General features: G+C 39.7%; 2 protein-coding genes across 3 annotated transcripts in view; both read left to right on the top strand.

Annotated features, from left to right (window-relative positions):
* Window positions 1-3,788: 3,788 nt before the first annotated feature.
* Window positions 3,789-17,860, top strand: si:ch211-13c6.2 (uncharacterized protein LOC100000125 homolog). The gene is made up of 13 exons (XM_062990661.1): window positions 3,789-3,997; window positions 6,350-6,418; window positions 8,138-8,162; window positions 10,120-10,206; window positions 10,960-11,108; window positions 11,200-11,313; window positions 12,342-12,384; window positions 12,465-13,215; window positions 13,375-13,405; window positions 14,204-14,275; window positions 14,375-14,476; window positions 14,558-15,269; window positions 17,323-17,860. Exons 1-13 carry the CDS (start codon window positions 3,941-3,943, stop codon window positions 17,478-17,480), a joined length of 2,370 nt encoding a protein of 789 aa, XP_062846731.1. The 5' UTR covers window positions 3,789-3,940; the 3' UTR covers window positions 17,481-17,860.
* A 3,427-nt stretch (window positions 17,861-21,287) lies between these two features.
* Window positions 21,288-23,683, top strand: part of nfyc (nuclear transcription factor Y, gamma) — a 33,938-nt gene continuing 31,542 nt past the window's right edge. The window contains exon 1 of one of the 2 annotated variants that reach the window (XM_063013915.1): window positions 21,288-21,375. The gene's annotated coding sequence lies outside the window, so the exon portion shown is untranslated. Of the gene's footprint in view, window positions 21,376-21,705; window positions 21,776-23,683 lie in introns of those variants that run through there. The other variant, XM_063013923.1, reaches the window with a different exon arrangement.

The raw sequence follows: 23,683 nt of genomic DNA, 5'->3' as shown, positions 1-23,683 counted from the left end.
TGCAGACAATGAGCAGTGCCAGTGGTATAATGACAAATAATTGAGAAATAAACTATAAACTTGTTTAATGATGTTAAATCTGATTGGTTCATGGCGCGTATGTTTTAAAGCAGAAACAAACACAGGTACATCTCTGCACAAGAGAGAATTTTTCTGAAACTTAATGCAATGCAACCACAGTACGTCTCTTCTCTGTAGTGTTTTTGTGTGTTAGCAGTCCGAGGGATGCAGCGTGTACGTTTTTTTTAATACATTTTAGACTGGGGTGACTTGAGATTTAGAATACTTTCATGACTGAAAAAAGGTTGAGAAACACTGGGTTAAACTACAGGGGTGCACATACTTTCGTGGCTTGAGATCTACTATCAGTCTTGAGGTCATCGCGATCTACTTGTAAGGTTGACCTCATCATTTTTCAAAAAAGCTTTGATGCTTTTTTTAAAATGCGCTTCAGTTGCCTTTACTGATATCCAGCATTACAGGGCAAGCGACTGAAAAACCACACTAACCTTATTCTGATGATTTACACTGAATGGTGTCAGCCAGGTTTATGTAGTCTGGACAATAGCTGCTGATGCCAATTCTCAAGCAGGCTTCCAAATGTTCATCAGTAAGTGTGGACCGATATTTAGACTTCAATATTTTCATGTGGGAAAAGGCTGATTCACACAAGTAGGTTGATCCAAAAATGATGTCAAATATGTATCACTTATTCATGTGTTTGGATATTTTTCCTCAGCCAGCAAGTTCCAAAATTGTCTAGCAGAGGCCCTTGACTTCATATAAATGTCAGATTGTAGAGATCAAATTACTCTGTCAGCTTCTTCCACGTATGACCGGAACAGCCGTCTCTGCTGTGTTCTTGCCCAAATTGAACCGTTTTTGGTTTCTTTGTGCCTGGTTGCCCACTCATCTTCACAAACAGTGCAGGTTATAAAAGCAAAAATGTAAAAATGGCGCAAACTGGCTACTGATGAATGAAAACTTTCTAGATTCGCAGAGCTTTAGGTGGGCTGAGGTGTAGCTATGGTTAAAAACAACAAATTAAAGAAACAGTGGCCACATTTTATGTCAATCACATTGACCTGTTTGTTTGTTTGTTTGTTTATTGGAATTTTAACGTCATGTTTTACACTTTGGTTAGACAGGAACGGTAGTTACTCATTACACAAAATTCATCAGTTTATACAAGGTTATATTGAACACAGGCATGGACAATTTTGAATCTCCAATTCACCTCACTTGCATGTCTGTGGGAGGAAACCGGAGCACCGAGAGTAAACCCACGCAGACACAGGGAGAACATGCAAACTCCACACAGACAGGACCTTCTTGCTGTGAGGCGACAGTGCTACCCACTTGGCCACCGTGCCGCCCCTTTGACCTGTTTAAATGAGGTGCACTGTGCACTGTGCGATCAACTGGTAGATCACGATCGACGTTTTGGGCATCCCTGGTTAAACAGTTTTCACTGACAGAAATATAATTACTAGCGTATAAGTGGGTAAATTTGTTCAGCCTAATTTTTGTACACGCAGCAATAAAACACAATATTTAAGATACATATTTGAGTGAGGGAATGTGAGTGAGAGCTGCTGCTGCTGCTAATGCACAGATCACTTAACAATTTGTAAATAAAATTACTTCAATTTGTACAGGTTATACTGTTCCAGTGTCCATGTATACATTTTATATTTTCTATCTTTTTGTATTTTTATCTTATTTTGTGTTGTGCCTAGTTGTGCATAATTTATTTCTATAACTAGGTGACAATGTTGCTTGGGTTTTACTGTATTTTTGCTCTGTCCTGGATTTAACCTATTAAAATTGAGAGTATTACTGTATTTTTGCTTTATCCTGGATTTAATCTATTAAAATTGATAGTATTACTGTATTTTTACTCTGTCCTGGATTTAATCTATTAAAATTGAGAGGGTGGAAATTGTGTACATATAACTAGGTAATAATTAGTACACTTTATAAAACTGTACCTTAACACCAACCAAACAGCTGGGAAAGCAAATACTGTATGTTATCAAGCAGTACAGGTCTGAATTTAGTTTTTCAAGCAAACTTGTAGTGTTTGGTTTACAAATAAATAATCTTTTTAAACATTAATACCACACACATAGCATCTCAATTTAAAAGCAAGGTACAGATAGCTTCAGAATTTTTGGCACCCTTGGTACAGATGGGTAAAAAATATAAAATGTTGGATTAATTAGCTTGTTTGAATAAAACTATGAAACAAGTCTAACTTTTCGACAATAAAACTCCTGCATAGCACTTTCTGCTGTCAACAGCACTAAGTCTTTTTGTAAAATGGTTGGTGAGACTGGAGACAGAACAAGGAGTTCAAGAGGACTACCTAATACTCTCTTCGGAGCCCTTAATCATCTAGGTCATCGATAGAGGATTCCTCTTTTTAGCTCATGTAACAGGCATCCTTTTGGATTAAGGCTAAGGGACTATAATGGACATTCAACATGAAACCAATTTTGTGAAGATTTGGATATATGCTTTTGATTATTATCAAGTTTGAGTATTGAGTATTATTACGTTTTTAATTGAGGGATCAGGGCTCTTTGCAGGTCACTAAAGTTCATCCACACCAAATTCGTCAAACAATATCTTTGTGAAACTTTATGCTGGAAACTCTTGACACAAATTTGGGCACATATAGTTATTTTTAGAAACCTGTTAGCAATGGGTGTGACTCTTCTTGTTCCTCGGCCTTTGTCCCGTTCGGTTGCAGGGTCGGCTCTCGGCGAATCATGATCCGCATTGATTTGGCACAATTTTTACGCCGGATGCCCTTCCTGACACAACCCTCCCAATTTTATCCGGACCCGGGACCGGCACCACAATGCACCGGCTTGTGCATCTAGCGGCTAGGTATCTATAGGACAATTCAGTGTTTCCAATTAGCCTGGTGGTATGTTTTTGGACTGTGGGAGGAAACCAGAGCACTCGGAGGAAACCCACGCGGACACGGGGAGAACATGCAAACTCAGCACAGAAAGGACCCGGACCGCCCCACCTGGGGATCGAACCCAGGACCTTCTTGCTGTGAGGCGACAGTGCTACCCCCATTTTAATAGGTGTTCACATGATTTTTTTCCATTCTGGGTTAATATGACCACCACTTTAGAGATAATTATTTTTATATTAAATGACTGGCAAGTTGAATTTTGTATTTTTACCGTACTGGGTACTACTCCACTTCTCACTGTGGGGGAAAATCTGGGATAAATCTGTTTGCACTAGATTTTCACAAATTTAATTTAGATTTTTTTTTTCAGGTTAATTCAGAGCTTTCTTTCTGAGGTCTATAATTTGGTTGAATTGCTTGATTGCATGTAATTGCTGTGTGCCATTGTACATGATAATAAATGATAATGTTCTCTATTCTTATTCTGATAATAAGCATATTATACAGTATGATGAAGCAGGGTTTGTGAGAAAAAACAACAACAAGCTCAGCAGAAAAGTGGAGCTGAAGGAGTAAAAGTAAGAAGTACTGTATTGTGTATTTGATGGAGTAAACGCTGGAGACGGCTGGTGGCGACACACACGCACACAGCGAAAGAATCAACGAGCTAGAACAGCAGCGCTAAACAGACATTAGCCAACATTAGCAACTGATATCTTCACACAGCAGTGCTGACTTCTTTTTGGATTTGCGCACAGTTCTATATACAAAGTTTATTATAAACACTATATTAAATACTTGGAATATGATTACTTTTACCACTTTTCATTAATATTACCTACACGCAGTCACCTGAATAGACCGTGTTAGCTAGAATGCTAGCCTAGCATAGTGTTAGCGAACGTGATCTGGTGTTAATAGAATAGAAGTATATATTTGTTCTAGATTATTACTCCAGTACATCTGACATCTAGATTACATTGCTTATATATTGGTGGCGGATTGATCATGGCTGACCTTCAGACTGTTCACGACAACAAGGATGGCGCTTTCGTACACTGCACGGTAAATTCAATGAACTGGTTAATATCAGAGCTTCATACGATTCAAAATATATAATACATTATATAAAGATAAATGCAGATGTATTTTGTATTTACAAAATGTATTGAATGTGACAGGCTTGCTTCGAGCTATCGTGCTCTGATTTACTTATTATTATTAGATAATTATATGTTTTATATATTTTAATAGGTATACATACAATCACTTCAAAGGAACACCTGCCCATTATTGATCTAATCAGGCACTGGTGGCTCACCACAATGAAGAAAGACATATAGACACAATTCAAGAGCTTTAGTTATTGTTTACAGTTATAAGAAAATGTGATTTATGTGAGTGGCATTGTTTGGTGCCTGGCAGGCTGGTTTAAGTATTGCTAGTTTAAGCTGGGAGAAGGATTATGGTTACTCAAAACCATTCTTACAAAACAGCTGGAGCTGAAGTTCACATTAGGTTTCACTTCTGACAGCCAAAAACATAAATATAAAAACAGTGGACACAGGATTGCCAAAACTAGACAGGTTTGGACAGAAAAAAGTTGCCTGGTGCAATGAATCTTAATTTCTGTTCTGGCATTGCTGGTGGTAAGGTCAACAGTTTAGGCTGCCGGTGGTATAATGGTGTGGGTAAATGTTTTGTTGGTATACACTGATACTGTATAACTAATACCATAAAGCATTGTTTGAATCTCACAGCCTGTTTTAAAGTATTGTTGCTGAATATGTATTTCAGCAAGCTAATGCACTATGTCACAAAGCAAAAGTCATTTCAGTGTGTGCATTACATTAGTATAAACTTTGGATTTGTTTAATATTGATAAAAGTGGATTATAAAATAACCAGACAATACCCATAGTACATAAAAAAAATAATGTAATGTAATATATCATTGTATATATGTTATAAATATATAAAAATAGTATAATGTTAATTTATCAAAACTTTGTTTAGGAATGCTGGGTTTGACTGACAGTGACCAACCAACTGAAAAGTCAAGTGACTTACAGTGACCAACCTACCGAAAAGTCAAGTGACTTACAGTGACCAACCTACCGAAAAGTCAAGTGACTTACAGTGACCAACCCACCGAAAAGTCAAGTGACTTACAGTGACCAACCCACCGAAAAGTCAAGTGACTTACAGTGACCAACCTACCGAAAAGTCAAGTGACTTACAGTGACCAACCCACCGAAAAGTCAAGTGACTTACAGTGACCAACCCACCGAAAAGTCAAGTGACTTACAGTGACCAACCTACCGAAAAGTCAACTGACTTACAGTGACCAACCCACCGAAAAGTCAAGTGACTTACAGTGACCAACCTACCGAAAAGTCAAGTGACTTACAGTGACCAACCCACCGAAAAGTCAAGTGACTTACAGTGACCAACCTACCGAAAAGTCAAGTGACTTACAGTGACCAACCTACCGAAAAGTCAAGTGACTTACAGTGACCAACCCACCGAAAAGTCAAGTGACTTACAGTGACCAACCCACCGAAAAGTCAAGTGACTTACAGTGACCAACCTACCGAAAAGTCAATGACTTACAGTGACCAACCCACCGAAAAGTCAAGTGACTTACAGTGACCAACCTACCGAAAAGTCAAGTGACTTACAGTGACCAACCTACCGAAAAGTCAAGTGACTTACAGTGACCAACCCACCGAAAAGTCAAGTGACTTACAGTGACCAACCCACCGAAAAGTCAAGTGACTTACAGTGACCAACCTACCGAAAAGTCAAGTGACTTACAGTGACCAACCCACCGAAAAGTCAAGTGACTTACAGTGACCAACCCACCGAAAAGTCAAGTGACTTACAGTGACCAACCCACCGAACAGCCAAATATGTGCCAGAAAATCAGCAAATTTGATTAAATTCTACCAACTGTGCTGTAGAGGTGTTAAAGTTAGTGCTGTGCCAGAATCTTGTTAATGAATATTAAAAGTGTCTGAGCTAAGATTTAGTTTGCTGTTCTTGTGTTGTTCACTTAGCAAACCCCACTTGTAAACTGAAAATCATATTTCTTTTCTTCCATTACTTTAGTCATAGAATGAATAGTTGCTGGAATAATTAAAATAGCTGTATGCCAGTAACTTACACGTGTATGTCAACTTTGGGTATAAACTGTAAAGAAAAAAAAATAAAATGAATTTTGATTTCAAATAACCTTACAAAGCAATCTGAATGTTGCATCATGCAACCCAGACTTTGTTTTGATCATGTTTTTATTATTTAGCACTGATATTGCATGTGTTTGCACAGTGAAATGTATAAAATCTTTGTTTTGTGGACTGCATATATGAAATTGTGTCTAGATGTTTTACTCAATAACACTGTTTTTACTTTTTAGGCTTGTAACAAAAGAATGAAGGGGGGGATTCACTATGAAATCCATCGGACCACCTTACAGCATCTGAAGGTAGGAAAATGTCAGTTGAGATAATACATTTGCAAAGTGATTACTGGTGTAATTTCTTTGGGCTTTGGTCACCCTGTTCCACCAGCTTGGGCTGCCCTACAATACTTGAAATGTCCTATACTTTTTCATTTTCAAAGTGATACCATCATTAAAGCTCAGTACCAGCCAGTATTAAATGCTGATTTAAGTATCAGTCAATTCTCTGGAAGCTTCTGTTGCCACCACAACAAAAAAACAACAAGCTTTATTGCTTTTTCACACTTGCACTTTTGTGCCAGACCCAATTCCATTTGGACCTTGGGTTTGGTAGGTTCGGCATGTGTGAGCTTAGGTACTGGTGGTTCCAGGTACTGAGCTCTGGTCTATGTTTTGAGTTTGGAGCTGGACAAACGATTTTGGGCTGTTTGAGACGTGGAAGGCATTCACGTCCTAACTTGAAAATTATGCAGAGGATATCGAAAAGAGGGCATTTCAAACCCTCAGAAGAGATTTCCACTCGTCATTCGATCAGCACAGCATGAATACGAGAGAGTTTGTGTCCAAATCTCCAGGAGATTCCAAGAATCTTCGAGATACGGGCCAGTGCTTTTTTTTCTCATGCATCTGGACAAGCTCAATGTGAAAGACATGAACTGGTCAGTTTCTGAATGGGTTGGCATTGATGATTTTGAAATGCAGCTGATTTTTAAAATTATTTTTCTCCAATTACCCCCCTGCCCCAATTTTCTCCCCTAATCTAGTCGTATCCAATTATCCTGATTGCATTATGCTTCACCTCTACCAATACAACCCTCCACTGCTGACTGAGGAGCTTCGCAACTGACACACGCCCCCTCTGACACATGTGCAGTACCGACTGCATCGTTTCACCTGCACGAGGCGAGTTCATATGTGAATCAGCCTTATGCACGGAGAGCCACACCCTGAACAGCATTATTCTTCAACTCTGCGCAGGCACTATCAATCAGCACCAGTTGCACCAGTTTTGAGGAACCCTGGTCCAGCTTTCCCACCCTGTGAACAACAGCCGATCGTTGTTCATGTAGCTGCCCAGCCGGATGGCAGAGCTGAGATTCGATACTCAGCTGTGCCACCTGAGTGGTCGAAATGCAACTGATTTACTTCTAAAGCTTACCTCTTGGACAGTGAAGTTTTGTGCGCTGCAGACATTTCTTAAAACGTCCAAAGAAAGTGCACAGTCCCTTTTCATGTGTTGGACAGCACTTCCAGGTTAATTTGACTGTTTGAAGAAGATTGCGCTGGCAGTGCTGTCAGTCTTTACTACAATCTAACAGTTAATCCATCATTTAAGTAAAATTTCACAGATCTGCGTTCTACAGGAGTGTTTCCACAAATACTTTTTCTTAAGCCCACCAGCATTTTTTCTTCTGCACTCTACAAGTCTTTGCAATGATATTACGGGAAGACAGATGGACTTGACTTCATGACTGGACTGCTGGTTTGATTGATCAACACTTTCTCTTTCTGTCTCTTTACTTTGTGTTCTTCATACACATTGGACAAATTGAAGGTGGGTATTAAACATTATGTTTTGCTGTGACAGCCAACGGTTTTAAAGAGGAATGCATTGGCAGTCCTTTTTTTTAATCATAATACAATGTAAGTGTAATATTTGAAAGAACTGTTCACAGGTATTATTGATAGTAATTACTTACCTGTACCTGTTTTTTCTGCACGTTTGACCTAATCTCTACAAAGAAAGAGGAAGCCCTTGCTGCTATGGGTAAGTAATTACAGCAAATTAAATTTTTTACGCCATTAGTTGAATCTCAACTACTGGTAGTATTGTATTTAAAATGATACAAATGATACAAATGAGCTTTTTCAGATTATTTACTATCCTACAGCTATCTTTTTAAACATTAATTTGACTTTATTTATTTTTTATGCACTTTCCTTCCGTTTTCTCAAATTGCATAGCATAGTCTTCTGCTGCTGGAGACCCTGATGGTGTCCAAAGAGGGTGTATTCGCTTGACACCTGCTCCCTCTGACATGTGCGCAATCCACTAGTCGCTTCTTATTCTCCCATACTTCGGTGGATTTGAGTGTAAGGTTGGTTTTGCACACAGACCGATCTCCGCGCTCCTCCACTTCTGTACAGGCGCCTTGGGCAACAAGGGTCCTTACACCCAGCAGACCGATTTTGTCTCCTACAGGCGCTGCCAATTGTGCCTGCTAGGGGGCACCCAGCTGAGGTTCGGACTCTGGGAGTTCAGAATCCCAGCACTGGTGTGCTACTTCCAAAATCTCTTTTAACACTTAAGCAGACCTAGGTGCTGGACTTGTGAGAGGTTTGTCACATTCAAGAGGCATGTTTTTTAAGAGTATGATCCACCAGCTGAAATGGTACTGTTGTTGCATCCAGCAACACTGAAGGTGAAAGCCATGACATAATTGAGTATGGTGCGTTTTATTCACCAGCGAAGACAAGAGCCAGTGATGTCTTTGAGCAGCTTGTAACATGCTCTGACATCACAATTTACTTGTCTAAAGTCTCTGTTTGGTCTGCTCCAGTCTTGAAGTCCTGGTAATGAAATGCCATCTGGATGCACAAAACTAATACTGGAACAAGCTGGGCTTTATTAATTTTCCTTTTAACTACCAAATTATGATCGCATGACAATCACCAGCTTAGGTCTGCCCCTACAAAGCACCTGGACTCCTGCTAGTTGAACAGTTTTCTGTTTAACAGCTATTAAATCTGATTTTGGACATCAAATTCAGACCATGTTCTACACTGATGTCCCCAAGAACCCAAGTTTTTAAGTGGATATGCATCAACAGAACATTCAGATTCAGTTGCTCTCCTGCACACAACTGTTTTTGCTTGGAACCTGATGCAGTTCTTAAAACGGTGGTATCTCATTCATGCTGTTCTGCTGTTCAAGACATGAGTGATGGAAGCATTTGATGATTGAGGTATTTTATTTCTCAAAGTATCTTTTGCTAGCCTGAACTCAACCGTCCCTCCTTCTTGCAGTCCATTTTTGGAAAAAGTCTTCATTGGGCACTTCGGCGACCTTTGCTGGCTGCTTGACACCCTTGCTCTGGCAGCAAGCTCAGAGAACCATGTATTCTTTCTCAACGTACCTTACCTCAGCCAGACATCAGAAGGTGTTGCAGTAACAACAAGGAGAAACCCCTGCTGACCTTCCCTTCCTCAGACAACGCCAACTGTGTCCAGGCCAGGAGCATCACTGAGACTCAAACTCAGGAGCTTGAACTCTCCAAAATAATGGGCCAGCATTTTGGACGGGTGCCTAATTTAAGTGCCCAGTGTACTTTTTAACAAGATATTCTTTTAATATTGTGACAATCGGTTTCCACCGTGTTGTTAAGTTTACCATTATTACACAACACCTATCATGAGTGTAAAGAGGGAGTAACAGTTGTGCTTACTTCACAACATACAAAGCCAGACACTGCAAATTCTTGAACTTCTACCCATGCAGTGTTGTATGCCAGCTTAACTTGCAGCGAGGACTGTATAATTCTGTTTACATAAGTGCAGTGTTAACTGGTCCATTTCTCCTAAATGGAGAGCAGGGTCAGTGATGCTTTTGTAATAAAAGACGTCAGTGGGATATACTTAAACTAAATGTATATATCCACTGAAACAGTACTGTTACAAAATTTCCTTCCTAATAGTTGTTTTAATAATTTTTAATGATTTGTTAGGCCTCATCCCTAGTCCACCACTACTGCCAGAATGGACCGATATCACACAGTACTTGAAGTACCTGAATCTGGATGAACCAATTATTGGTAAGAGTTCTGAAATATAATACATAATGTAATATAAGGTCATTGATAAATGGTGCTATTACAGTGAAACAGTAGTGATGACCATGAAAGCAGATTTTGTGAGTGTGTGTGCGCGCGCTTGCGCTTTTTTGAGTCACATTGTCTGTCATTAAGTGTTTTCATTGTGCAAATGAGCCACAGTGTGGTATTATCAGTGTGCACTGCATGCATTATATTTGCAGCCTTTGATCACTGGCTTAAACTTTAAACTTGAATGAGTGAAAAGTCTGTTTAGGAACCGAAGCTGGAAATAACCTTGAACCAGATCTTTTGGGTTACATTGCACATTTACTCATGCTAGACAATAAATTGTTCATCATTCCACATATTAAACTATTAAAAAATAGATGTCTAAATAGCTTGGACGTAATAAAAGTCCTAGCGAGAACCAAATGGGGAGCAGGCCAGCAACTGCTATTAAGAATATACAAAGCCCTAGTAAGATCCAGACTTAATTATAAGAGTATCATGATGAGAGTATCATCATCATCAACAATGTTAAAGGTATAGTGTTTTTTTCATAAGTTGCATTTTGCCTGCCAACCATTAACATATGTGTAAGTCAATCTAAAGAGAAACAAACTGTCTTCTTGCAACTTACAAATTACTGGTAATTATAACTGCAACACAAATATGGTAAAATCGATGTTTTGTAATAAAATTAAATGCTAATCAAGTACAGAGATATTGAACATTTGTGCTGTATCTGTTTAGGACTTAGTGCCTTGGAACAAGTTAAGGATTTGGTCACAGACAATAGCAGAGTCCTGTTGAAGTACAGGTGTACACTATGTGAAGTAGAGACAGACTTGTATTGCACAGTCATTCATGTGGTGGGTCGCAAGCATCGTCAGAAGTACCTGGTAAGGCTGAAATACTTTTATTTTAGACATTTGAAGGTTAGTGTTCTATTTTTAGTGGCAGTAACTGGCCTCATGATGCATCTTTTTTTAGGAACAAAAGAGGCCAGACTTGCTGACTTGGACAAAGAATTCACCAAAACAACCTGAACTTTTAAAAGCTACGGCTGCAGTGGTGGAAGAGCAAGAAGGATGGGGCGAGCCAGGGGTACACCTAAATACTGTTACTATGATACCTTTGTGTTATGCATAGCTAATGAATATGTCTATTAGTTAATACAGCCGTGTTTGGCAACATTAGCATCTTGTTTATGTTCTCATTTGCTTTTTATTAATAGCGACTGCTAGTAGAGAAGTGTCTGATATAATTCACTGGTTTTAAAATAAGAAACCACCCTTAGTCTAATATAGCAGGTACAGCCCTATGCAAAGGTTTTCCATATCTTCTATAGGAAATAACCTTCTGCAGCTATAAATGCCAACTGTTATGGCACATTTAATATCTTATAATAATCTTTTTACCAAATAAATAGAAATTGTGGGATAGACTTGTCAATTTTCCAGATGACAGTACTTGGAAAATGATCAAAACACTAAACTTGGCCATGGGTGTTCAAGGACTATTATTGTCTTAACGAAGGTAGTGCCCAAAAATTTCTCTCCCCTTTTTCTCCCTTTTTAGCGTGTCCATTTGCCCGATTGCATCATGCTTCCTCTCCATCAATGCCGATCCCTGCTCTGATTGAGGAGAACGAAGCTAACCCCCACCACCTGGCACGTGGGCAGCAGCCGTATGCATTTTGTCACCTACACTTTGACGAGTGCAATGCGGATCAGCACTCTGTATGGAGAGACACACCCCTGACAGCACTCTTTTCCCATCTCTGTGCAGTCGCCATCTTGTAGCCAGCAGAGGTCAGAATTGCATTAGTTATGAGAGAGTCCCTATCTGGCTTTTAATATCCCACCCATATCTGAACAACATGTTTCAAGCAGAGCTGAGTCTCGATACGATGTATTCAAGATCCCAGCTCTGGTGTTCCAGCCTGTGTTTTTACCGCTGCGCCACCTGAGCGGCTCTGGGGGAAAAACAATTGAGTACAATTCTTTAAAATTTGGTTTAATTTCCTGAAAACCTGGACTTTGTCTTTTATGTTTCCTCATAAGTGGTCTCGGTGTACGTCCAAGATGTAGTATGTCTGAGTTCTGTTTCTGAAATTACTTTCTTTTTTTCAGCCACTGCCCAGACCAGAAAAGGCAAAACATAAAAGAAATCAAGGTAAAAGGATTACTATATATAAACTTACCTTTTTAACTCGGTTTCTTAAATAAGTTGTGTTTAATCTTTAATTTTTTCAGGCAATAAAAAAGAACAAGGCAGCCGACCTTCTGCACGTCGAAGAGTCTCTACTGAGCGAGAGCGATCCCGTCGGGGTGAAGACTTTTACAGACGGTCATACTTAACAGACGATACACATGGGAGGTCGTTGTCTTATTGTGATGATAACTTGTATGATGAGTCTTATAGAGATTCCAAAGTTCGACGGCGGTCCAATTTGAAAGATGACAAATATGACACATTTTATACTCGAGATGGCAGACACAAGAGGTCTTATGACGATAACTATCGCAGGGAAGCTCCTTACGGAGAAGAGGATACTAACATGGGGTCTTATTCAGGACCTGCATCTCGTGAAAGACGTTACATTGATGAAGCCGTTCCACAGTCTTATTCTGATGAGCGTCAGGACAAATATTGCCCAGAAATAAAGCCCAGCGGAAGGAAACATGATTTCTACCGTGACAGCATTTCTAAAAACAGATATGGAGAGTTTGGTTCAGCTCTACACACAGACGTGTATGGATCTTATCAGGAAAGAGGATCTAGCATGGATGAAATGCAGATTCATGGCAAAAACTTTCAGTATAGCAAAGATGAAAGAGAACATTTCCCAGCCATGGAAAGATCAGCAAGGGCGGGGTCTTTTGAAATGCGAGGCTATAGACAAGGACAGCGTTACTTCCCAGATGAGGATATTCCTGCCAAAAAGCCCAGGACAAGCAGGTTTTCTGATGATTCACCACTAGAGATGGACTTTGCACATAAGAGGTAAGGATTGACCCTAGGATGTGTTCTATGACTAAACAAGTCTATAAGGGATGAAATTTCTCAAATTTTCCCATGGGGATCGATAAAGGAACCTTAAATTTAAATCTTAAAATAGAGGTTCAGCAAGCTATTAACTTTTCCAAAATGTGTTTTTTTTAGGTCCACTGAAGCAATAATTCCTGACAACACAGTAAGTCAATAATAGTAGAAAAGTAGAAAATTGTAATTATAGTTTTTGTTGTATTTTTTTCAGCACTGTATGATTCGTTTTTGATACAGTAATATAAAAAGCCTGCATTTTTTGCCATAGGAACTGTATATTGGATGGCACGGTGGCTCAAAGGGTAGCACTGTTGCCTCACAGCAAGAAGGTCCTGAGTTCGATCCCCAGGTGGGGCGGGCCTGGTCCTTTCTGTGTGGAGTTTGCATGTTTTTAGTCACATTTAGTCACATTTAACTCATGTCCTTGCGTCCTGTTGACCTGTGGCCTTAGATGTTAAGCTAAGTCACGGAAAGGAAGCTTAGCACAAGACAGAATTCACAATACAAAGGCTTCCTCTGACTGGATATTTGTTTGTCTGCGTGGGTTTCTTCCGGGAGCTCTGGTATCCTCCCAAAGTCCAAAGACATGCGGTTGAGGTGAATTGAAGATACTAAATTGTCCGTGACTGTGTTCGACATTAAATATGTGAACTGATAGATCTTGTGTAACAAGTAACTATTGTTTCTGTCATGAATGTAACCAAAGTGTGCATATATATATATATTTAATGGGATTCAAGTAAGGAGATCAGCTAGGCCATGCAAGCACTTCAGCTTTGCGTATAATCTCCCTCTTCTTGTTAGACCAATGTAAAGCATTTACTAAAGAAAGGATTCTTTAACATTTTTATAATGCTTTACTTTGTGAGTTTCAAGTGATTATCAGTAAAGCACTGTTTTACAGAAAGTTTGGTTAATTACTCTATCGTAATCTTGTGTTTAACAGGTGACTGGAAAGAATGTGGACTGGGGTGTAACACAGTTTACTCCAAAGATGGAAAATGTTTTAGACGTACTGGTAAATGCTAACAATCAGATATATGACAAACATATTCTTGTATTCTGTTTATGGATCTTCCAACAATCTTTAAATATCTTAATCTTTATTTAATTGTAGAATAACATTGAAATTGAAAATGTGCAAGAGGCCAACTTCTTAAAGGAGAGGTTATGTACTCTTATCAAAGAATTCCAATCAAATAAAGCTCTACAAGCTCAGGTAAGAAGTCAAGCAGTCATTTGCAGTCTTAGAAATAACATTTGTATTGTGTTGTTAACATTTTTATTTCTTCCTTACCAGAAGAGCCAGGTTTTACAGAGTTCTAGCACTTTTACAGACTACAGTAACATGGGCAGTAACTACATTGATCAGCTCAAAGATATGCTGGAGCAAAGACGTTCAAGTCATCAAGAATTTCAAGAGTCTGCAAGATACGGTCATGATTCAAGACGTTTTGAGGACAATTTCAACGGTCTGCAGGAGCAGAAGCAGTTCGAGATAAACCCCAGAGATTTTCCAGAGGCAAAACATTTTAAGGAGGAGCGCAGACAGTTTCCAGACATGATGTCTTATGAAAACGGCACACTTCAGGAATCGGGGAGGTACAAAAGTGACTATAGTGATTTTCAATTTAAATTTAAAGATAATCCAACCAGCTTTCAGCAGACAAGAGGATTTGGAGACAGCACCAAAGACTATTTACATACAAGGCATTATATAGAGGACAGACAAGCATTTACTGACAGGTCTCAGGATTTTGAATATGGAAGTAAAGAAGACCCCAGGAGGAAGAACAGAGGTTCAGAAAAATCTAGACATGGAGATTATGATCAAATGTTTACAGATTCATGGTCTCACTCAAAGGCATCACAAAGGGATCTCGGGTCCTCCTCTCAAACTAACTTTAAAAAGGAGCATGGGAAATGTCACTGGGATGTCAGCAGAACTGGCACAGCTGAGCAACCTGAAGATTACACGGCTTGTCATCCAGCTGATGAAAAAAGTTACCAAGGTAAAGTGGTCTCTGTTTGTACCCTTCTTTATTTCAAGGGTTTGGTTTATGAGCTTTTTCATAGAATTACTGCAGAAATATTTATATATATATACAGTGTATCACAAAAGTGAGTACACCCCTCACATTTCTGCAAATATTTTATTATATCTTTTCATGGGACAACACTATAGACATGAAACTTGGACATAACTTAGAGTAGTCAGTGTACAGCTTGTATAGCAGTGTAGATTTACTGTCTTCTGCAAATAACTCAACACACAGCCATTAATGTCTAAATATCTGGCAACATAAGTGAGTACACCCCACAGTGAACATGTCCAAATTGTGCCCAAAGTGTCAATATTTTGTGTGACCACCATTATTATCCAGCACTGCCTTAACCCTCCTGGGCATGGAATTCACCAGAGCTGCACAGGTTGCTACTGGAATCCTCTTCCACTCCTCCATGATGACATCACGGAGCTGGTGGATGTTAGACACCTTGAACTCCTCCACCTTCCACTTGAGGATGCGCCACAGGTGCTCAATTGGGTTTAGTCCATCACCTTTACCTTCAGCTTCCTCAGCAAGGCAGTTGTCATCTTGGAGGTTGTGTTTGGGGTCGTTATCCTGTTGGAAAACTGCCATGAGGCCCAGTTTTCGAAGGGAGGGGATCATGCTCTGTTTCAGAATGTCACAGTACATGTTGGAATTCATGTTTCCCTCAATGAACTGCAGCTCCCCAGTGCCAGCAACACTCATGCAGCCCAAGACCATGATGCTACCACCACCATGCTTGACTGTAGGCAAGATACAGTTGTCTTGGTACTTCTCACCAGGGCGCCGCCACACATGCTGGACACCATCTGAGCCAAACAAGTTTATCTTGGTCTCGTCAGACCACAGGGCATTCCAGTAATCCATGTTCTTGGACTGCTTGTCTTCAGCAAACTGTTTGCGGGCTTTCTTGTGCGTCAGCTTCCTTCTGGGATGACGACCATGCAGACCGAGTTGATGCAGTGTGCGGCGTATGGTCTGAGCACTGACAGGCTGACCTCCCACGTCTTCAACCTCTGCAGCAATGCTGGCAGCACTCATGTGTCTATTTTTTAAAGCCAACCTCTGGATATGACGCCGAACACGTGGACTCGACTTCTTTGGTCGACCCTGGCGAAGCCTGTTCCGAGTGGAACCTGTCCTGGAAAACCGCTGTATGACCTTGGCCACCATGCTGTAGCTCAGTTTCAGGGTGTTAGCAATCTTCTTATAGCCCAGGCCATCTTTGTGGAGAGCAACAATTCTATTTCTCACATCCTCAGAGAGTTCTTTGCCATGAGGTGCCATGTTGAATATCCAGTGGCCAGTATGAGAGAATTGTACCCAAAACACCAAATTTAACAGCCCTGCTCCCCATTTACACCTGGGACCTTGACACATGACACCAGGGAGGGACAACGACACATTTGGGCACAATTTGGACATGTTCACTGTGGGGTGTACTCACTTATGTTGTCAGCTATTTAGACATTAATGGCTGTGTGTTGAGTTATTTTCAGAAGACAGTAAATCTACACTGCTATACAAGCTGTACACTGACTACTCTAAGTTATATCCAAGTTTCATGTCTATAGTGTTGTCCCATGAAAAGATATAATGAAATATTTGCAGAAATGTGAGGGGTGTACTCACTTTTGTGATACACTGTATGTTTTGAGAGTTGGAAGGTTGGATGGGGTCTTTTCACACTGCTGCTGTGAAATGTGAACTTCGGGACTGGTCTGCGCTCTTGTGGGGGGCACCAGTTTCTTTGAAGTACAGTATCTATTTATATTATACTGTAAGTTCTGAATGGACATCTCATAGCCATTGATGAATGGGCCAGCAGATAATCTAGTTGGTTTATGGCTTTAGGGGTAAACATGCATTATAAAACAATTATACAATCCTTAATGCTCAGCTGGATGCTTACCTAATAGTAAGAGCTAAAAGTAAATGCAGGTCAGATTTCTGAGGAAATAAATGTAATCGGCTTGCAGTAACCTGTTTTTTTTATGTTTCTTGTCTTTTCCAGAACGCTGGAGACAACATTATCAGCATGACTATGGATCTGCCGGAGACGTCTCTGACACGTTTGAGTCCTCATCATCACACAAGGAAGCGGGGCACTCCTCCTCTCTCAATAATCTCGCTTCCACTCTTCTGCAGCTTGTGGCACGCAAAACGAATTAAAAGTTCACTTTGATTTAGTTTAGAATCAGTGGCACTGTAACTGTTTAGTGATTAACAATTAAAGGATTATATTGGCTGTGTTTTTAGTTTAACAACAACTGCCCACGTTTAGATGTCATGTTTGTTTGTTTGTTTGTTTATCTTTTTTAACAGAATGAAATTCACTTGCTATTAAAAACCCCATATCTTTAAAAGTTCTTTTAGCTTCAGGGATCACTTGATTCAAATTGAGTTCTGAGTCTAAAGCTTTTTGAAAGAAGCATGTGATTTTTTTCAAGTTATTTAAATAAATGACTTGTGTTGAACTAAAAAAAATTAAGAATTGCAGATGTTTTCAATGATTTTTGTATGCAACATTTCTTGATAGTGTGGACTTTTTTTGTTAGGATATTTGGAATAAATATTCTATTGGACCAAACATTTTAAATCTGTAATACAAATAAACTATGTTATACACATACGTGAAATACATTACCTACATTATGCAAAGTGAGGACATACACTGATCAGCCATAACATTAAAACCACCTCCTTGTTTCTACACTCCATTTTATCAGCTTCACTTACCATATAGAAGCACTTTGTAGTTCTACAATTACTGACTGTAGTCCATCTGTTTCTCTACAGTCTTTTTTGACCTGCTTTTACCCTGTTCTTCAGTGGAGTTTGAGTTGGTCATCATCTAGACCTTCATCAGTGGTCACAGGTGCTGTTGGTTGGATATTTTTGGTTGGTGGACTATTCTCAGTCCAGCAGTGACAGTGAGGTGTTTATAAACTCCAGCACTCATACCAGCACAACACACACTAACACACCACCACCATGTCAGTGTCACTGCAGTGCTGAGAATGACCTACTACCCCAATAATACCTACTCTCTGGTGGTCCTGTGGGGGGTCCTGACCATTGAAGAACAGCATGAAAGGGGGATAACGAAGCATGCAGAGAAACAGATGGACTACATTCAGTAATTGCAGAACTACAAAGTGCTTCTATATGGTAAGTGGAGCTGATAAAATGGACAGTGAGTGTAGAAACAAGGAGGTGGTTTTAATGTTATGGCTTATCAGTGTATAACAAAAGTGTCTACAAACATTATATTGCTGATACACAAAAAGATAGCAACAGTCACAGCAATTACGCAGTTTGAGGGATTGTGCAATTCAGAATAAGTTCATCTGGTCGCTGCCTCACATGATGTCTCTTTCTTGAGTTGAACAAGAAATGTGCAAATTCAGCGATTGTGACTAAAAAATGAATTGGAATCATATAGAAATTACATCAAACTATTTTTTTTCATATAATGAGGTGTGTTGGCAGTTTAGAACAGACTAAAACACTATATACTGTTTGGTTTGTAGAGCCAAGGCTGTTGCAAACAACAACATTATGAACGCAGTAACAATCCACATATGCAAGGACACGATTCAAAGCAATAATAAAAACAGTGGATTCCAGGTATGTCTTATGGGCCGGAAATTCTTTAGGTCAGTTGCTAACCCAATGTTATAAGCGAACTGGAAGCAGAGATATTTAAAGTCATCCACTTTATATATTACAACAAACCTGTGGTCAAGTTGTACAGTGGAGATTGCAAACGTTGTTTTATTTGTTAAAGGGAGAGCTAGGGGTAATTGTATAATACTTAAATATTAAATAAACAATAAAAAATTAATTTATTGCACCTGTTTCACACGTACTCATTCAGTTATACAGTGTATCACAAAAGTGAGTACACCCCTCACATTTCTGCAAATATTTTATTATATCTTTTCATGGGACAACACTATAGAAATAAAACTTGGATATAACTTAGAGTAGTCAGTGTACAACTTGTATAGCAGTGTAGATTTACTGTCTTCTGAAAATAACTCAACACACAGCCATTAATGTCTAAATGGCTGGCAACATAAGTGAGTACACCCCACAGTGAACATGTCCAAATTGTGCCCAAAGTGTCAATATTTTGTGTGACCACCATTATTATCCAGCACTGCCTTAACCCTCCTGGGCATGGAATTCACCAGAGCTGCACAGGTTGCTACTGGAATCCTCTTCCACTCCTCCATGATGACATCACGGAGCTGGTGGATGTTAGACACCTTGAACTCCTCCACCTTCCACTTGAGGATGCGCCACAGGTGCTCAATTGGGTTTAGTCCATCACCTTTACCTTCAGCTTCCTCAGCAAGGCAGTTGTCATCTTGGAGGTTGTGTTTGGGGTCGTTATCCTGTTGGAAAACTGCCATGAGGCCCAGTTTTCGAAGGGAGGGGATCATGCTCTGTTTCAGAATGTCACAGTACATGTTAGAATTCATGTTTCCCTCAATGAACTGCAGCTCCCCAGTGCCAGCAACACTCATGCAGCCCAAGACCATGATGCTACCACCACCATGCTTGACTGTAGGCAAGATACAGTTGTCTTGGTACTTCTCACCAGGGCGCCGCCACACATGCTGGACACCATCTGAGCCAAACAAGTTTATCTTGGTCTCGTCAGACCACAGGGCATTCCAGTAATCCATGTTCTTGGACTGCCTGTCTTCAGCAAACTGTTTGCGGGCTTTCTTGTGCGTCAGCTTCCTTCTGGGATGACGACCATGCAGACCGAGTTGATGCAGTGTGCGGCGTATGGTCTGAGCACTGACAGGCTGACCTCCCACGTCTTCAACCTCTGCAGCAATGCTGGCAGCACTCATGTGTCTATTTTTTAAAGCCAACCTCTGGATATGACGCCGAACACGTGGACTCAACTTCTTTGGTCGACCCTGGCGAAGCCTGTTCTGAGTGGAACCTGTCCTGGAAAACCGCTGTATGACCTTGGCCACCATGCTGTAGCTCAGTTTCAGGGTGTTAGCAATCTTCTTATAGCCCAGGCCATCTTTGTAGAGAGCAACAATTCTATTTCTCACATCCTCAGAGAGTTCTTTGCCATGAGGTGCCATGTTGAATATCCAGTGGCCAGTATGAGAGAATTGTACCCAAAACACCAAATTTAACAGCCCTGCTCCCCATTTACACCTGGGACCTTGACACATGACACCAGGAAGGGACAACGACACATTTGGGCACAATTTGGACATGTTCACTGTGGGGTGTACTCACTTATGTTGCCAGCTATTTAGACATTAATGGCTGTGTGTTGAGTTATTTTCAGAAGACAGTAAATCTACACTGCTATACAAGCTGTACACTGACTACTCTAAGTTATATCCAAGTTTCATGTCTATAGTGTTGTCCCATGAAAAGATATAATGAAATATTTGCAGAAATGTGAGGGGTGTACTCACTTTTGTGATACACTGTATATTGTGTCATTTTGTGGGGCTAAGCAATGCTTCTAGTACTCAAAACCTTCATTATATACATGGTGAAATTAAATAGTTTTATATTCTATGTACTTATGACAGAAGAATAAGCCACAGGCATATAAAAAGTCCCCGTCATACAAACATACTGTGATATACCGTGAAACCGTCAGAATCTTAACAAATATCGTGATACAAATTTTTGGTCATACCGCCCAGCCCTTCGTGTAAGTAAGTCAATTCTTGTGCACCGTGTTTCAGTACGTTTTTACTTCGCGCTCAGTGTTTGTAGGCGGTACTGAACCCATCACGACCCTGACCAGGATAATTAAAGTTGTTTTTGAAAACTGGGCGATTATATTTTGCATCTGACCCATAAAATCTTATTTATGTCACATATATTAAGTGTCAATATAATTTAAGTGTCAAAATAATAAGAAAATTGATCAGGACGTCGCGAGGTACGTCACACTACTTCCGGTTTTAAAACAAGTTGTCAAAGCGGCGGCCATCTTGGCTCTTGTAGCACACTGAATTAAATTATAAACAAGGCAGAACCAGACTACTGTACGATTTCTGCATCAAAAGTAAGTAGATATTTCAATACGTTTGACTTCGTTATAATGGCTTGTTATCATGTGTAAAGTTTAAATGAAGTAGAGGTCATGCGAGACCGCTTGTCCAATGAACGTTCTCGTCCAATGGAAGATTGTTTTGGAGGATGAATACAGGCGCCATTTCCCTCCTCGCTCCCTGAGCCGCTTATTGGTGGCTAGTGGAAAGGAGTGGAGGCAGTCAGAAACTGCGTAACAAGCTACGCCATTTTGGTTCTGTTCACTAATAGGGCACTATTCTGGCTAAGGACCTTGTTGAGCCCCAATGGCGTTAGTTGCTGAACTATCCTTAGCTCGTAAAAAGCTTGATTGGTGGGAATCTAGTCCGAGGTTTGATTGGTCTGAAGGACAGATCCAAACGTTCTCTTTATTGGTTAGTATTCCTTTACACCACGGTACAAACATTTTAGGAAACTTGTGCTCTTTGCACGCTGTTTGTCTTTAAGTCTTGTTTCACTTTTAACCAATACGAGAAATGTTTGGGCCTTGTGAGCATTGTTTTGAAACTTTTAACCTTGTGTCCATTTTACGCATGTTTAGCCACTCTTTTAGTTAAGCTTCTACCTTTTTTGAAGACGAGCTACTTATAATCCAAAAACCACTTTGTTTACCGCAATTTCAAACACTTTATTTGATAACGGTTTATAAAACAAGCATCGTTTTATACTAAACACTATGCAGCGTTATCGTTATTTTCCGCTGGTAAACTCAATGCCTTTTCTGGCTGATGAACTGTATCATTTGCCTGACATCACAAAAAGGATTTCCTATAACTTCAAATGTAAAATATCTTTGTTATCTACTGTAGCATAACAATCTCCTTTAAACAGAAAACATATAACCCAGTGTCACCATTAAAAATAAATCAAATCTTTCACTTTCTTTTTGCTAAAAATAATGTAGTACCAATATATCTTAACGATCTGGTAAAGCGTTATTTTTCCAGAACTTTAGAAGGGCTACTGTGACTCAAATTGCAGATCATTTTAATAGTGGTGATGAGGTGAATGTGTCACAACACACAGTGCATCAAACCTGTGTATGGGGCTGCATAGTTGCAGGCCAGTGAAATGGCCATTCTTACTTCTGTCTGTGGTCTTTTCTGTGTGGAGTTTGCATGTTCTCCCAGTGTCTGCGTGGGTTTCCTCTGAGAGCTCAGCTTCCCTCCCACCAGGCCAAAGACATGCAGTCAGGTTAATTGGGGATACAAATTGTCCATGACTGTGTTTGACATAAAACTTGTGACCTGATAATCACGTGTAATGAGTAACTGCTGGTCATGTCATGAATGTAACCAAAGAGTGTAAAACATGAGGTTAAAATTCTAATAAATGAATAAATGAAATACTTCTGTCTGCTGTTAAAAGCATCTATACTGAGCACCATAGCACTGGAACTAAAGTCTGGACCAATGTAAGAAGGTTGACTGGTCTAATGAATCTTGTTTCATGTGGACAGCCAGACACAGGTGCAACTTTTACTCGTGAAAAATGGCACCAGGATACATAATGCAGTTTTGTTAACAGAGAGTAAAATCACTTTGTTTACCTGTAATCAAGCCTGAGAGGAGCAGTGACCTAAGTCTTGTAACAATAGTTTTTTATTTTTTATTGTCACAGCTCAAAATGGAAAAGCTTGGAAATTGGCAGTGTATTATTTGGACAGTAAATAGTAAAAAAAACATAATAAGTAACTTTTAGTCAACTTGAGTATATTTGTGTGTCCAGTTTGACAAATGAACGTGTTCGTTTGTATTGCTAATCCCCTTACATTTGTCATTGTCTCAGTACAAGTTTTCGCATACATTACAGTGTACACATTTATTATTGTTATTATTATTATTACTACTTGGGTAATTTTTATTATTTCTACTATGTGGGTAATCTAAGTAACCAGTGCCAAGCTGTATATATATATATATATATACAGTGTATCACAAAAGTGAGTACACCCCTCACATTTCTGCAAATATTTCATTATATCTTTTCATGGGACAACACTATAGACATGACACTTGGATATAACTTAGAGTAGTCAGTGTTCAACTTGTATAGCAGTGTAGATTTACTGTCTTCTGAAAATAACTCAACACACAGCCATTAATGTCTAAATGGCTGGCAACATAAGTGAGTACACCCCACAGTGAACATGTCCAAATTGTGCCCAAAGTGTCAATATTTTGTGTGACCACCATTATTATCCAGCACTGCCTTAACCCTCCTGGGCATGGAATTCACCAGAGCTGCACAGGTTGCTACTGGAATCCTCTTCCACTCCTCCA

Source organism: Trichomycterus rosablanca, chromosome 2 (assembly GCF_030014385.1).
Source record: "Trichomycterus rosablanca isolate fTriRos1 chromosome 2, fTriRos1.hap1, whole genome shotgun sequence".
Taxonomy (NCBI): Eukaryota; Metazoa; Chordata; class Actinopteri; order Siluriformes; family Trichomycteridae; genus Trichomycterus; species Trichomycterus rosablanca.
This window is presented reverse-complemented; position numbering and strand designations above follow the sequence as displayed.

What these genes read in the sequence shown, in the direction of transcription:
- si:ch211-13c6.2 (XM_062990661.1), top strand. Translation starts at nt 3,941, where the DNA reads ATGGCTGACCTTCAGACTGTTCACGACAACAAGGATGGCGCTTTCGTA. An exon ending in AAGGATGGGGCGAGCCAGGG is followed by an intron (nt 11,314 to 12,341) that starts GTACACCTAAAT and finishes TCTTTTTTTCAG; the next exon opens with CCACTGCCCAGACCAGAAAA. An exon ending in TGATGAAAAAAGTTACCAAG is followed by an intron (nt 15,270 to 17,322) that starts GTAAAGTGGTCT and finishes TGTCTTTTCCAG; the next exon opens with AACGCTGGAGACAACATTAT.